At 46.1% G+C, this 15,010-nt stretch overlaps 1 protein-coding gene and 1 pseudogene across 8 annotated transcripts; one reads left to right on the top strand and one right to left on the bottom strand.

Annotated features, from left to right (window-relative positions):
• Nucleotides 1–39: 39 nt before the first annotated feature.
• On the top strand, nt 40–3,299 carry LOC139838889 (serine/threonine-protein phosphatase 7 long form homolog; annotated as a pseudogene).
• Nucleotides 3,300–7,222: 3,923 nt separating this feature from the next.
• LOC127292057 (uncharacterized) lies at nt 7,223–13,547 on the bottom strand. 8 transcript variants are annotated; one of them, XR_011742420.1, is made up of 8 exons: nt 12,971–13,544; nt 12,730–12,857; nt 12,482–12,563; nt 12,302–12,355; nt 10,342–12,218; nt 10,098–10,196; nt 9,209–9,380; nt 7,223–8,953 (listed from the first exon to the last, which is right to left on the bottom strand). XR_011742420.1 is itself a non-coding variant. In XM_071818526.1 (8 exons), exons 1-5 carry the CDS (start codon nt 13,025–13,027, stop codon nt 12,206–12,208), a joined length of 330 nt encoding a protein of 109 aa, XP_071674627.1. In that variant the 5' UTR covers nt 13,028–13,546; the 3' UTR covers nt 7,223–8,953; nt 9,209–10,196; nt 10,342–11,055; nt 12,115–12,205. The 8 variants fall into 8 exon arrangements, 2 of the variants coding, with proteins under 2 accessions (XP_071674627.1, XP_071674626.1); XR_011742421.1 differs by having other exon boundaries at nt 9,209–9,329; XR_011742422.1 differs by having other exon boundaries at nt 9,209–9,290.
• Between the last annotated feature and the right edge of the window lie 1,463 nt (nt 13,548–15,010).

The following is a 15,010-nucleotide window of genomic DNA, read 5'->3' as shown; positions in this document are numbered from 1 at the left end:
GAATGTCTCATAATATGGTGTTTTATGTAAACATGTAGGATGGTGTATCTCATAGATAATGAGTATGACAAGGATCACCGGGCTTTTCATATGACGGAGAAGAGAACGGTTCTTCACCCTTTGAAGATTCGTTACCATGGCATAGTAGATATGGCGTATGATGAGAGGTACACAGAGTTCATCCAGCCTACCGGTCTTCTCCCGTTCATCTCGCTTGTAAACCGGGGGGCGAACATGAACGCCGCGGCACTCACCGCCGTTGTCGACCGGTGGAGGCCAGAGACGCACACATTCCACTTGAGGGCCGACGAGATGACCCCTACTCTTCAGGATGTTTCCATGATACTTGGACTTCCTATTCAGGGCGACCCACTATGTATGAACACAACTTCTGATGGGTGGCGCGGACAGATGGAGGACCTTATTGGCATGGCTCCTCCGACGCCAGAAGATCCAAAGGAGAGAACTCCCGCCGGCGCATCTTTCTCTTCGATCAGGACTAACTTTGGAGAATGCCCACAAGGGGCCAACGAGGACACTATCAGGACATACACCCATGTGTACTTGTGGTACATGCTTTCGAGGACTCTCTTTGCTGATAGTGGTGGGAAGTTGGCCCATTGGTGTTGGCTCAAGGCGCTTACGGTGTTGGAGCACCGGTGGAGTTGGGGAACAGCGGCACTTGCCTACCTCTACCGGCAGGTGATGATTTGATGTATGTACTATTCTTCTATAGTAGTGTGCTAGACAAAGTACTGTCTTATTTTCGCAGTTGGATGAAGCTTGTCGCAGGACTGGGAAGGGCAGTTTTGGTGGATGATTGCTCCTACTTTCCGTATGGAGCTGGGACCGCCTATCAGTTGGGCGGCCCAGGATACTCAACGAGAGGCCATGGCCTCATCACCGGAACAACCCTGATCGGGAGCCCACTTGGGCATACCTTTGGGACGATGTCTCGGAGATGACGAGCGATCCAATGGTCATGTACAAGCACTACACCGAGGAGTTGGACACTCTTACCTCTGAGCAGGTAACCGATTTTAAGCCATCGCTCTTTTGCTGTCCTATTTCATAAGTTTTATTGCCATGTTGTAAAGTTTGAAATATTTGTATGTTGCAGGTGGATTGGGAGCCATATGGTACCTATTACCGTATTGGCTCGGCGATGCCTGACCTCAACCCCAAGTGCTTGGAGGAGGCGCGTTTCTGGCGTATGTGGTTCCCACTCGTATGCATGTGGCTTGTTGAATACCACCAGCCGCACAGAGTGATGCGACAGTTCGGGTTGTACAAGGAGTGCCCACCTCAGTAGGAAGACACGGACCACACGCTCCACAGGTAAACTTCTTGAATCATGCGATAAAAACTTGTTGATCATAGGTACCGATAGAACCTAAGTTTATCCGTTGTGCTCAATATCTTGCAGGCTTGATAGGAAGCGGCAGAGGAAGATCACGAATTGGCCTGTCCATCATAGGATTCACGTGACAGTGTTCCAACACTGTTTGGAAGCAACACGGAATGCAGGACATGTAGTGATTGTCCCTCATGACTTGGCCGCTTTCAAGAACTATCTCCAATGGTTTCATGGAAGCACGCGTATCGAGTTAGTGAACCATGTGTATGATGAAGACATCTTGGACGACCCCATCGCACTGGATGAGGTTGCGCAAAGCCAGTACGACAGGACTACTTGACGGGGGAGATCGACTTCTATTGCTTCCTCACTGAACTACGTGGTAAGCCATTCTCTCATTAGCTAGTACATCATCTATATTGGCATGTGCTCTCTCAAATTGTGTATAATATGTTTGTCACAGCGGACCGAGATCAAAAAAATAGCTGAGGAGTGCGAGGTTGTTTGGGATCAGAGCCATAGAGATGAAAAGCCTATCAGACCGATGTGGCATTTCATTAAGGTATGATCACCAACTTTGAATGTAATCTATTATGTTTGGGTGGCTTTGTAACCATGACTTCCTTGACGCAGAACATTGCAAGGAAGATGCGGCGGTTAGCCAACTTGCTAGGTTGCCGCGAAGGCGAAATTGTGTCATCCTCTTCTGAAGAGGCGGAGGTTAGGACTATTTTGTTACCCTCAAACATGTGCATAGTAATTTCAACTTTTGCAATCTCATGTGTTCATGTTTGTGCAGATTCCTGACGACACCATTCTGAGTCAAAGCATTAGTCGAGGGAAGAAGCAAGGCACACGGTCTGCGTACCAGCTGAAGCCGAGGGGCAAGGCTCCAACCCGTTACACTCCGGACGATTATGTCAACCGAGGAAAGAAGGTTGTGGTTGAGTCCGATGAGGAGCCGGCGCGGAGATCCGATTTCAGGAGCATGAGGAACGATGAGCCGTCATCTTCTGGGGAGGAGGAGCAGGAGGTGCAGCAGCAACAAGAGCAACGGCAGCGGACGAAAAGGATGGCCGTCCGGAAGCAGCCGTGAGGAGGGGACGTCGAGGATAGATGGATTTGTGTTGTGAACTCTATCTTCATTGCTACATGTTGTGAACTCTATGTCATTGCTACATGTTGTGAACTCCTTGTCATTTTGAACCATGTCATCATTGCTACGTGTTGTCTGAATCTATGTGCTACGTGTGAGCTATGATGTGTGTATGAAATTACTATTGTTGTATTGAAAACTGTTGAAATAAGGTAGGACTTTTCATGGTTTAGCAAAAGTCAGTGTGTGGCGCCGATGACATGGGCGCCACACTTCACAGTGTGGCGCCGACGACACGGGTGCCACACATTGCAACTTATATGTCGAAAACATCCAGGGGCTCCGGACGCTTAGTCCTTAGCCGTTTTGGCGAGTCTGTTTGTGTGGCGCCGCTGGCATCGGTGCAACACTGTGAAGTGTGGCGCCCGTGGCATCGGCGCCACACAAAAGGCTTTCCAAAACGGCTAAGTCCCAGGCGAATTGTCTTACAGTATGTTTTGGGCAATTATAAGTGGATGTGTGGCGCCGATGGGAGCGGCGCCACACATCCTGCCACGTCGGAGCGGAGCACACATCAGCGTCGACCGCGCCACGTAGGATGGGAGAGTGGCGCCGCAGGCACGGGCGCCACACAGTGAGGTGTGGCGCCGATGTGAGGGGCGCCACACAAAAGGGTTATATGGGTGAAACAGTTTCCCCGGAGGGTCCGTCTGTGCTATAGTTCCAGAAAAGCGTTATTTCTATGTAAATCGTCTTGTTGTTTGAATATACGAGGCACAAGGCACGCCAGTGCGACAACTCATGCGAGGTACGGAGGAGGTGGCGGAGCTGCGGCCGGTGCTGTAGCACGTGGCGAGCAGCTGCACTACAACAAGTATTTATTAGGCACACCTTAGGGCATCTACAACCCAGATGTTAAAGCGGCGCGATGCAAACGGATCGATTAGTGTGGATCGATCCATCCATTTCATATTTGGGATTTCGATGCGTCGGGCAGGAGAATTCGCGCGGACTCCTAAAAGAGCATGGTCCCTTCCGCTAGTGGAGCACAATTCCCTGCAAAAATCCTACCACATAAATTCGACCGACGGGAAAGCCAGCGGGAGCGATGAATTCCGTCGCCACGCCTGCCACGGCTACCTCTTGCAAGAAGCGGACGAAGGGGAAGAAGCCCGACAAGGATTTGACGCCGGAGGAGCGCCGAGCCGAGTCTGACAAGCGTGCAGGTCGGAGAGAAGCCCATAGAGCTCAAGCGGCCACCACCGAGCTGGAAGAAGAGCAGATCAAGGCGAACGCCCGCATCATCAACTAGCGTGAGCAGGCCAATGACGAGTTGATGGCTCAGAAAGCCACCTAGCAGGCCATTATGGTGATGAAGTAGGAGGTGCTCAAAGTGGCATTTGGCCTGGCCGGCGTGTCATCGACGAGCTCCGTCACGTCAACGCCAAGCGGCCAGCCTCCTCTTTGACCCATGCCGCTAGGTCCGCATATGCCATCCCAGGGCTGCGGCCATGGTAGGGCTGGATGCGCATGGTCCCGGCTAGGTGATCCGCACGCGGCGGTGGGTATGTCCGGCCAAGGAATCGACCTCGACCGCACTCCTGGCCATGGGCAATCATCCCTGGCAGGGCTGAAGAAACAACGGCGAATATCTGCCGCTGATATGCCACCACCAGCCAAACTGTTCGACAGAGTGACTGGCGAGGTCCCACCACCAGCCAAGATGGTAAAGTTCTTGCCTGTTTCTTGTAATTGTTTTGCACTTCTACTTGGTCCTGCCCGCGGCTTGTCATGGCCCAACATGCGTGTAGGGATATATGGACATGAATGGCGAGGCCATCATGCATGACATGATCAACAACGGCGGCGAGCAGGAAGATGCCGACTACGATCAATATGAGGAGGCTTGGTATGAGGATGGTTACGATGGCTACTCAATTGAAAACTAGCCATTATTTGGAAACGACGGCTTCACCCAAGCCCTGGGCAAGAGCATCACCCAAGACATGGAAGAGGAAATCACCAAATGCACTACGGCGACACTGGGCGAATCACTCGCCACCACGGTTGCCAATGGTAAAAAGTAAGCCAAAGGATGTCGAGCTACACCACCGACAGAGACAAGTTGATATGCACCGCTTGGATTGAGATTTAACAAGATCCACTTTGTGGTGCCGAGCAAAAGGGATTCGCTTATTGGGACCATGTGGGTAAGTTCATCCATGAGCATAGGAAGTTGGGGCAAAACCCCATCCATAGTAACCGTAAAGATCTCTCCCTTTCAAAGAGGTGGAGCTTCATCCATGTCGAGTGTAGTTCCAAGGCTCATACGAGACGGTGACCGGGAGGGGAATAAGCAATGCCTTGCTCGTTAATTTGGTAACCCCTTCCCCTCTTCTCTATGTTGCTAGTACATATGTGAGCACATATCACTGCTTGTTGTGTGTGTAGGTTGTTTATGCTTTGGGGCACTTCAAGTCAACCTACGACAACAAGGGCTTCACATTGAACCATTGTTTGATGGTGCTCAAGGACACGAAGAAGTGGGAAGCAAGCTACGCCCTTTGCACTACTAGGAAAAGGCCTATAGCTACCAGTGTTACTGCCGGCGCACCATGTTTTGACAGCGCCGGTGGTAAATACTACCGGTGCACCATGTTTTGACTGCGTCGGTGATGGCCCAATACATTCGGCGCAACAAAAATTTAGTGCATCGGGGATAAAGTTAGAAGAGGTTCGGGCCAGATCAAACATTCGAGCTCCCCTTACCCCCCCCCCCCCCGGCGCGCCTCTATGGTGGTGCGCCGGTAGTAAACAATGTACCACCAGCGCACCACCATAGAGGTGCACCGGGGGTAAGGGGAGCACATATTTTCTCTCCACCCTCCTAGATCGCCTTTTCAATTTTAGAAAAAAATAGAAGAAAATGGTAAATAAAATAAAAAAATAAAATCCTTTGAGATGCCCATGTGTTGTACTATCTAGTTTTTAGTGAAAATTGGAAAACATGATTTTCGACATATTATGCAAAATGGCGTCATCTTTCGGTAGAATAGGATTTCTGGTTGCATAAGACCTCCGATGAAAAACTTTTTTATATCAAAATCTATCTACGCGAAATTTCCTATCCGGTTTCAACCACCTATGGTCGTTTCGAAAAAAATTGGTTTCATCAAATTCAAAATAGAAACATGAATTTTTTGAGGTTTTAGATTTGGGCGAAAAAATAGGAAAAATTATTGCCGGCGCACCACCATATTTGGTGGGCCGGTGGTAATATATGCTATATATACTAGTGACCAGCCCGCAGTCCTCACTTTCCCCTCTTCCTTATCTTTTCCTCCTCATGCGCCCCCTCCTATACACCGATGGTCTCCACCGGCTGCTGCTCCATCAACCTCCGCCGACTCCTTTTTCTACACCGATGGACGTCTCCAACTGCTGCACCGTCGACCTCCTCCACCTCCTCGGCATGGCCTCCTCCTACAACTACAGCCACAACCTCCTCCGGCCTCCTCCACCTCCTTCGGCATACTCCACCTCCGGCCTACACCTCCTCCCTCTCCTCCTCCTACACTCGCGCGGCGACGAGACCAAGAACACAACCACGTTCTCCGCATGCACCTACTACATCGGCCCAGAGATGACACCACAACCACAACTCATCAGCTCGATCTAGATATAGATATAGATTTGAATTTTTTGTTTTCTGGTATAACTTACCACCAGGCGCACAAGGCAGGTACGCCGGGGATAATTCGCGTTACCGTCAGCGCATCAGCTGGTGCGTTGGCGGTAATCCATTACCACCGGCTTGTTCCCACCGGTGGGCGCTGGTGCGCCGGTAATAACCATTTTTGGTGCGCCGACAATAAGGCTTTTCCTAGTAGTGTTGGAGGAAACTCGAGATCACGAAGAAGGGCAATGGCAATTCGTCAACGGACGGTACCATCGACCTCGAATACGATGGCCCAAACCTTGGCGTCCCTTCAACCGAAGAGGTGGGCAGCAGTGGCCGTGCCAAACTCTCAGTTGCACTGCTACAAAAAGGCCTAGCTGTAGGATCAGTAACAGAGGCGCACCATGCTAGTGGTGCGTGATGTCTACGCACGCTTCTATTCCTGTAGACAGTGTTGGGCCTCCAAGAGCAGAGGTTTGTAGAACAACAGCAAGTTTCCCTTAAGTGAATCACCCAAGGTTTATCGAACTCAGGGAGGTAGAGGTCAAAGATATCCCTCTCAAGCAACCCTGCAATTAAGATAAAAGAAGTCGCTTGTGTCCCCAACACACCTAATACACTTGTCAGATGTATAGGTGCACTAGTTCGGTGAAGAGATAGTGAAATACAAGTAATATGGATGATTGTAAGTAGTAATTGCAATCTGAAATAAAAATGGCAGCAAGCGAACATGTAACAGAACTTGTTGGAAATGATGTTTCAATGCTTAGAAACAAGTCCTAGGGATCATACTTTCACTAGTGGACAGTCTCAACAATGATCACATAACTGAATAAATAAATGCTACTTTTAAACACTCTCTTGTTGGATAACAAACACCATTCATTGTGTAGGGCTACAAAGCACACCTCAAGCCGGAGTAAACAAGCTCCACAACTTCATAAAGGAATCACACACGATACGCACACTATCACCATCACACCGTGGAGAGTGAATCCGGAGTTCATATTAAAGTAACATCTAGAGTGCATAATAGACCGTTGCAATTTAGACCGGGTACTAACATAGCATACACACTATCACCAATAGCTATGAAAGGGGAATAGATCACATCAATACTATCATAGTAATAGTTAACTTCATAATCTACAAGAGATTACAATCATAACCTACGCCAAGTACTACATGATGCACACACTGTCAACTTTACATCATGGAGGAGGAATAGACTACTTTAATAACATCACTAGAGTAGCACATAGATTAATAGTGATACAAAGCTCATGATCACATAAAGATCACACCATGGGAGAGAGAGAGATGAACCACATAGCTACCGGTAGAGCCCTCGGCCTCGGGGGAGAACTACTCCCTCCTCATCATGGGAGTCAGCAACGACAATGAAGATGGCGATGGTGTCGATGGAGATGACTCTGAGGGCAATTCCACGTCCCGGCGGTGTGCCGGAACAGAGATTCTGTCCCTCGAAACTTGTCTTCGCGATGGCGGCGGCTACGGAACTCTTCGTGGAATATCGTCGGTTGTTTTAGGGTTTTCACATCTGGGAGCATATATAGGCGAAGGGGCGATGTCGGTGGAGTCCCGAGGTGGGGTCCCCACCTGGTGGCGCGACCAAGGGGTGGCCCGCACCCCCCTATGGTGTGGGCTCCTCGTGGCCCCCCTTGGTCTCTCCTTCGGACTCCGTGAAGCCCCTGGAAAATAAGAACGTGGCCTTTTGTTTCGTCCAATTCCGAGAATATTTCCTGTGTAAGATTTCTGAAACCAAAAACACCAGAAAACAGGAACTGGCGCTTCAGCATCTTGTTAATAGGTTAGTACCGGAAAATGCATCAAAATGATATAAAGTGTATATAAAACATGTGAGTATTGTCATAAAACTAGCATGGAACATAAGAAATTATAGATACGTTTGAGACGTATCAAGCATCCCCAAGCTTAGTTCCTACTCGCCCTCGAGTAGGTAAACGATAACAAGGATAATTTCTGAAGTGACATGCTACTATCATAATCTTGATCAATACTATTGTAAAGCATATGAGATGAATGAAGTGATTCGAAGCAATGGTAAAGACAATGACTAAACAACTGAATCATATAGCAAAGACTTTTCATGAATAGTACTTTCTAGACAAGCATCAATAAGGACCTGTTTGTTTGGGCTGTGGCTGGCTGGCTGTATAGGGAAAGCTGCTTTCCAGTCAAAGCTGCTGTGCAGGGAAAGCTGCTGTTCCGACTTTCACTGTTTGGCAACTTGGCTAGCTGTTTGGCTGTGAACAGATGAATTGTCTCAAATACCCTAGAGTTTCAAAAACATGTATAACAGTTGATATATGTGTTACAAATAACATTTTACTAAAATGTGCGACACATATTTAAGGTTAGAAAGTAGTTTTTTCATATCTTTGATAATACCACATATGCACACAAGATTGCGACACACATTTAATACCACGTATGCATACAACTAGGAAGCGTTGGCGCGGCGACACGCCGCGCCCGTTATCATAAATGTTTCTTGCGGTACTATGCGATATAAGCACAAAGGAACCCTTTGGACTTTTGGCCTAACTACTTACTTACGTACACTTGTTCCAATGAATAAAGCGTGCGCAACTTGTATACAACGGAAAAAAACACCTACAATGCTATCAAACTTATTCATGACTTATTGAAGACAACATTGTCATCATCGCCAATACACCCAAAGAAAAATTTGAATAGGCAAAAATGTATCCTCTCAGTTATATATTCAGTCATCCTCTTGAACTTGAACCTCTTCCTCGTCACCACCGGGAAAGTCCTAACGGTGACATATCATAGTATCCTGTTAGTAATTCCTACTTGTTCATTCTTCAGCTTATGAGTTACGATGTAGTTTTACATACTTTTCTTTACATGCAAAAATTCATCTCATCAAGCCAAGATTACATGCCATCCATCCGTTTATTTTATGAGCCCGCTATACATGTTGAATGGCCTCTTTGGATATTTTTATTTGACTGGAAAAATATCTGAAAAGGAGGTGCAGATTGAGAGGGAAAAATCGGTGTGTTACCAAGAGAAATTGTTCCCCTTGTGAGTCGTCGCACATATATTAGATGCATACCTTCTCTCTTGAAAAATCTAAAAGCAGGAAACTGCTTACTGCATTCAGCAACTGGAAAAAAATGCAAAATCTGCAAAATATTTATCAGCACTAACTGTAGATAGAAGATCCACAGGACGTCCTATAATATACACATATTTATGTATCAGAAATGAAAATACGTCACTTCCATGTCCTCCAAAATAGAAAGGTTTTCAGTCAAAACAATATATTTTCTGGCTAGAGTCTTGATGAGTGCTAAAATAGGTTTGATCTAAGCATGTTGTATTCATGTACAATATAGCTAGACTTGCATCGATTTTTTTTTATGCTGAAGCAGTATGTATGAATAAGCTTAGACAATGAGGAAATCTGGCTTACTGAACTATAACTTCGAAATCGTTGAAAAAATAAAGTTAAGGTTGTGTTATTTAAACGTAAAATGCAGCTCATAAATTTCTATTTTAAGACCGAGAAGCTAAGTGAAATGATATCTCAATGCTTGTATTTATCTGAATATTCATGTGATAGGTTTATTTTTCATGGTTTGCTACTTATTTACAAATATGTTTCTTATGACATGATGCATGGTCAGCTTAGTTGACAATTCATAACTATGAAGCTCCTGGAGAAGGAAACTGGAGCATAAGAAATAATGAACTGCTTCTCTACTATCCAAATAAGTCCACAGTTTCATGTTTCTCATTTGACATTTAGGTAACTCTGCCCTGTTTTTAGCAAGTGTGGTCTATCAGTTTCTCTGAATACCTGAATTTTAATGTACCTAGCTTTCATAAATAATATTTTCCATATATAAATATATCCAGAAGCAACATACAATAAGAATAACAATAATCACCTGATAGAATGTTAGCACTATCAAACTGTGTTGAAGAACTTCAGCAAACATCAGGTGACAATACCAACAGGGCGACAGGGTTATCAAAACCAGACACTCCTGAAAATAAAAGCGAAGTGACAACAGAACATGAAGCTACTCTTGAAGGCAAACATTCCCAAATCAATGCAAATATTATGCTAATTAATGAAGGGTGCATTTAGTCTATAAATGTTGTATGGACCCTCACCCAGAGGTGGCATACCTGACAAATGGGCAACACTCATGCCTGCAAACAGTATTGCAATGCTGTCATCATAAGAGGATTAATGAAGAGCAACCGCATGAAAGGTTTCTGCATGTTCTCGCCATAAAGTAACAATAGCACAGTTGCCACTTGGTTACATAAATTACAATGTCAGTGCATATGGATCTTCGGTAGGAGGTAAGAATAATCATTCATGGTTCTTGAAGAGATGAGACATAGTACATTTATGCCGAAACTCGATGTCAGCTATTTCAGAATACATGCAGTTTTTGAGAGAATCTATGTATTTTACACCTTTATCTGCTAAAGCAATGGATGCAAGAGAACATGTTCAGATCATGTGAACACTGAATACATGAGAATTAAGGCGAAATTCATAATTATGACTTGGTAAATCCATTGTGTACTAAACTACAATAGGACAACAGAAGTACATACCTGATTTATAATTTTACACCTAGGTCTTATGTATGGCGCATCCTAAGGCTTGACTAAGCGTAATTTTGTTGTTGTCAAACCTGAGGCTCGACTGAGTGCTCATCTTGTCATTTTTTTTATTTTCTGGACAGGGCTCTCGTTGGCCAGAAAAGGCATGATGTATTAACTATATTATATCAAGTGGAAATAAATAAGGGGTAGTTGATGGATGAAATAGAGTACGGATTTTACTAAGTAAAAGTGCTAAATCTATGCTGCCACGCAAAAACTGCCCTGATGCAGAAGCGAACATACCATTACAACCATACGACCGTGCTCCATGTATAAATGTAACAATCATACAGACTGAAAACTATCTATCCAGTTCCTGAGTTGATGTTAAAAAAAACTTGATATAAATATCTATTTAGGAACGTACACGGAATGCATACCACATGCGTCACAATAATAGCAAAATTTGTTTAGGCAAACTGTAGGAGAGTTCCAATCTTATCATGCTAACCAACTACAAAAGAATGCCAAACAAAAGCTTGTCATGCTAATCTGCTACATAATATATACTAACAAAGATGGTTTGAGCCTCCAGCTCTGAGAATAGGAGTTCATAACTCCGTGCATCTACAGCTAGCTCTTCTAGGTAGGAGACTTACTTTCATCCTACGTGCATCTACAGCTAGCTCTTCTAGGTAGGAGACTTACTTTCATCCTACGTGCATCTACAGTTTTTTGCTGCGGAATTTTAGCACTTATTGTCAGATGCTATATTACTGAAGCACACTCAAATACATTGCAAGTACAGTTTACATTTCGTTCCAATTCAGATTATCCTAAATATGAATAAATGATCATGGCAATAATATGGTAATGTCATATTGTAGATGATCAACCACCATGTTCACACAGGTCTGAAAAGCACTGAGAAACTGAATAAATTAAAAGACATGTTAGACTGCAAACCTGTTGAGAAAAAAATTGAATGTGAATCATGTCAATGAATTATAACCCTCCCTATTGTTATAACGCAAAAAAATCACCACTGACCTACAGCCAGGCATAATATCACTAAGATATACCACTGAACCTAGAGTTCTAAATAGGAACGACTAAACCAATCCTTATCAAGCAACACAAATATAGAAGCTATTAGGAAATGCATATTCACATTCAAGATCAAAATCAAAGGATGGATAAAGGTTTATAGCATCCTCACATGCATAAACCAAACCACAGATTTCTGCAAAGCATTTTCTATCCACAATTTTCTAGTATAAGTAATGCAATTCTTATTACATTAGCATTTGTGGCAAAATAATAAAACAGAGGAAGATTCACCAACAGCAGGGACAACCACTGAATCCTCCTGCACCAATGATGGCCATTGTCACCACCAGCGTAGGAATCTCCCGCAACCCAAATCCAAACCTTAAAAGTAAAACCTGAACATGTGTAAAGCGGTCAAGGGGTCAAACAGAGAGAAAAAAAGTTTGCAAATTGGAATCATATGAACATCGTAAATCACCTGTCAGGTCCATGAAAGTGCTGCACCCAGATCAAGATGAATCCATCTACAAATCTAGAAAGAAAGAGAAGGGTAGGACGGAATCACATCCTGGGATAAAAAAAGGGAAGAACACAATACCACAAGGTAACATCTCAGATGAGGACGAATCCATCTAAAAATCTAGAAATAAAGAGATACCTCTGGTAGCGATGGAGTCCACGAACAGCAATATGGTGATTGCTTTCCCTACCGGTGAATCTGCTGGACGGCCAAACCCTAGCTGCAAAATAAAATTGAGGAGGAAAAGGAATCATAAAGAGGAGCCCGTTTAAAAAAAACCACCTCATGCAGCCCAGGCGCAGCCCCTGCCGTCCGCGAGCGACCAGCCGTTCCCGTCCTGAGGCATTTTTTCGAGCACCACACATGCACACACAGAGGAGCCATACCTGGCTCGAGGGCGTTGGTCGCCGGAATCGCTCCGCGAGATTCTGGCGCTGCTCGTCATGTTGGCCCTCTTCCCCACCATGCACATTCGGGTGCTGCGAAATCGAATAAAAGGTTCTACCTTTTTTTGCTGCAAGAAGAGTTCCTCATGGTCATCGTTAGATTTCTTGCAAGCAACCAGCAGAAACCAGCAACAATCAACGAATCGGGTGCGTATGAGAGTATATAGGGGCGGGGACTCACTAATCGGAGGAGGTGGCCGTGCCCTGATGCACTGTCGTCGAGGCCCTCCGTCGCCATGGAGGGCCGTCAAGGTCGTCTCCGTCCCGGCCTCGCAAGGGCCTCCGCCAGCGCCGGCACGCGTCTCTCACCGATCTGCATTTTGCTCCGCTGGGCCCTGCCTCTCCGCCCCGTCGTGGCCACCGCCGGACCGCTTCTGCCCCGCCCCGACCTTGCCGCCGCCCACCAGAGAGCCCGCTCCGCGGCCGCCCGCCTGTATGAGGCGTCGCCATCCCGCGCCGCCGCCAGCACGCCGCGGGGCACGGCCGGCTCCGCCCGCGCTGCCACACAACCACCGCCTCCCGTGCCGCCGGCATCCCGCGGCGGTCGCAAGCACGCCATCACGCCGCGGAGCACGGCCGCCTCCACCTTCCCGTGCTGCCCGCCGTGCGCCGCGCACCGCTTCCCCCCGCCGCTTTACCAAGGAGAGAGAGGCGTGGGGACCGCACCCATTCGCAAGTACTCCTGAAGCTTCCACGCTGCCAACTCCTCCAGCTAGCTTGTCGTCGACGTCATCCTCATGGTGGGGGAGGAAGAAAAGGGTAGACAGTTTGGGGAGGCGGCGCGATGTTGGACTGGTGGATGTTAAGAGAAAAACCTGGAGACGCGCAGGGGTTGTTGAGCGGTGGGACGTAGGAGAGGTGGCACGTGGACCGCACCGATTGGCTACAGGGTGACACGTAACAAACCGCACTGACCACCGCTTTGACCGCGCCAGGAAACGAAGAGGCTCTCGTAATTGTTTGCCGGTAATTCACCCACTCAAAAAAAAAAAAAACACATCAGGTGAGAAATAAAAGAGGATGGGTACATGTCGCTAGCTAATTGGAGGAATGGAGGGATAAATAGCTCATCTACAGTGTCTCAGCTAATCTTAGTGCACTAAATTGATCAACCTTTATATAGTGTATAATATACTTCTTCTCACGTGTAATGGCAGTGCTCACGTATCAGTTTTTATCTCTCTACGCATATTTTGCTCACAAAGAAACACACAAGTGAGAAGAAGAATATTCCATCGCACATGAACGAAGTGGATCAGATCATACAGCCAGACGGCAGCAGAATACTACGGAGTAGTAGCAGTAGCACGCAACAACAATCAAACGCGGGCCGGTCGGCGCGGCACGCGGGTGGGACGCGAGCGAGCCAGCCGGAGGACAAACAGGGAACGACTGGTGGGTCTCGATGGCAGTTGAAGTAAATAAGCAAAACAGTTAGGGCAAAGGATTGTACCGGTTCGGCTTTAAGTGGTAATAAATCTGCGGGAAGCCGCGCGAAGCACGTCCGGACGTGCTTTTTCTTCTCTGCCTATTTCCTTCCGTGGCTTTGGCAAAGCCCGCAGCACAGCACACCCGTTTGGTTCGTTTGGGGCTTTTTTCATTGGAAAGTCAGAAAAAGCCCAAACAAACATCCCCTAAGTCTTGCATAAGAGTTAACTCATAAAGCAATAGATTCTTAATAGAAGGTTTTGAAGCAACACAAAGGAAGATTTAAGTTTCAGCAGTTGCTTTCAACTTTCAACATGTATATCTCATGGATAATTGTCAACACAAAGTAATATGATGAGTGCAAATAAGCAAGTATGTAAGAATCAATGCACACAGTTGACACAAGTGTTTGCTTCTAAGATAGAAAGAAGTAGGTAAAATGACTCAACATAAAGTAAAAGAAAGGCCCTTCGCAGAGGGAAGCAGGGATTACTCATGTGCTAGAGCTTTTATTTGGAAAACATGGAAACAATTTTGTCAACGGTAGTAATAATTCATATGTGTTATGCATAAAACATCCTATAAGTTGCAAGCCTCATGCATCGAATACCAATAGTGCTCGCACCTTGTCCTAATTAGCTCGGATTTCCATGGATTATCATTGCATTATATATGTTTCAACCAAGTGTCACAAAGGGGTACCTCTATGCCACCTGTACAAAGGTCCAAGGAGATAGATCACATTTGATTTCTCGATTTTGATAGATCTCAACTTGAGGACGTCTATACCGGG

This window comes from Lolium perenne, chromosome 4 (assembly GCF_019359855.2).
Source record: "Lolium perenne isolate Kyuss_39 chromosome 4, Kyuss_2.0, whole genome shotgun sequence".
Classification (NCBI taxonomy): Eukaryota; Viridiplantae; Streptophyta; class Magnoliopsida; order Poales; family Poaceae; genus Lolium; species Lolium perenne.
Note: the sequence above shows the minus strand (reverse complement) of the source record. Positions and strands in the feature narration are given on the sequence as shown.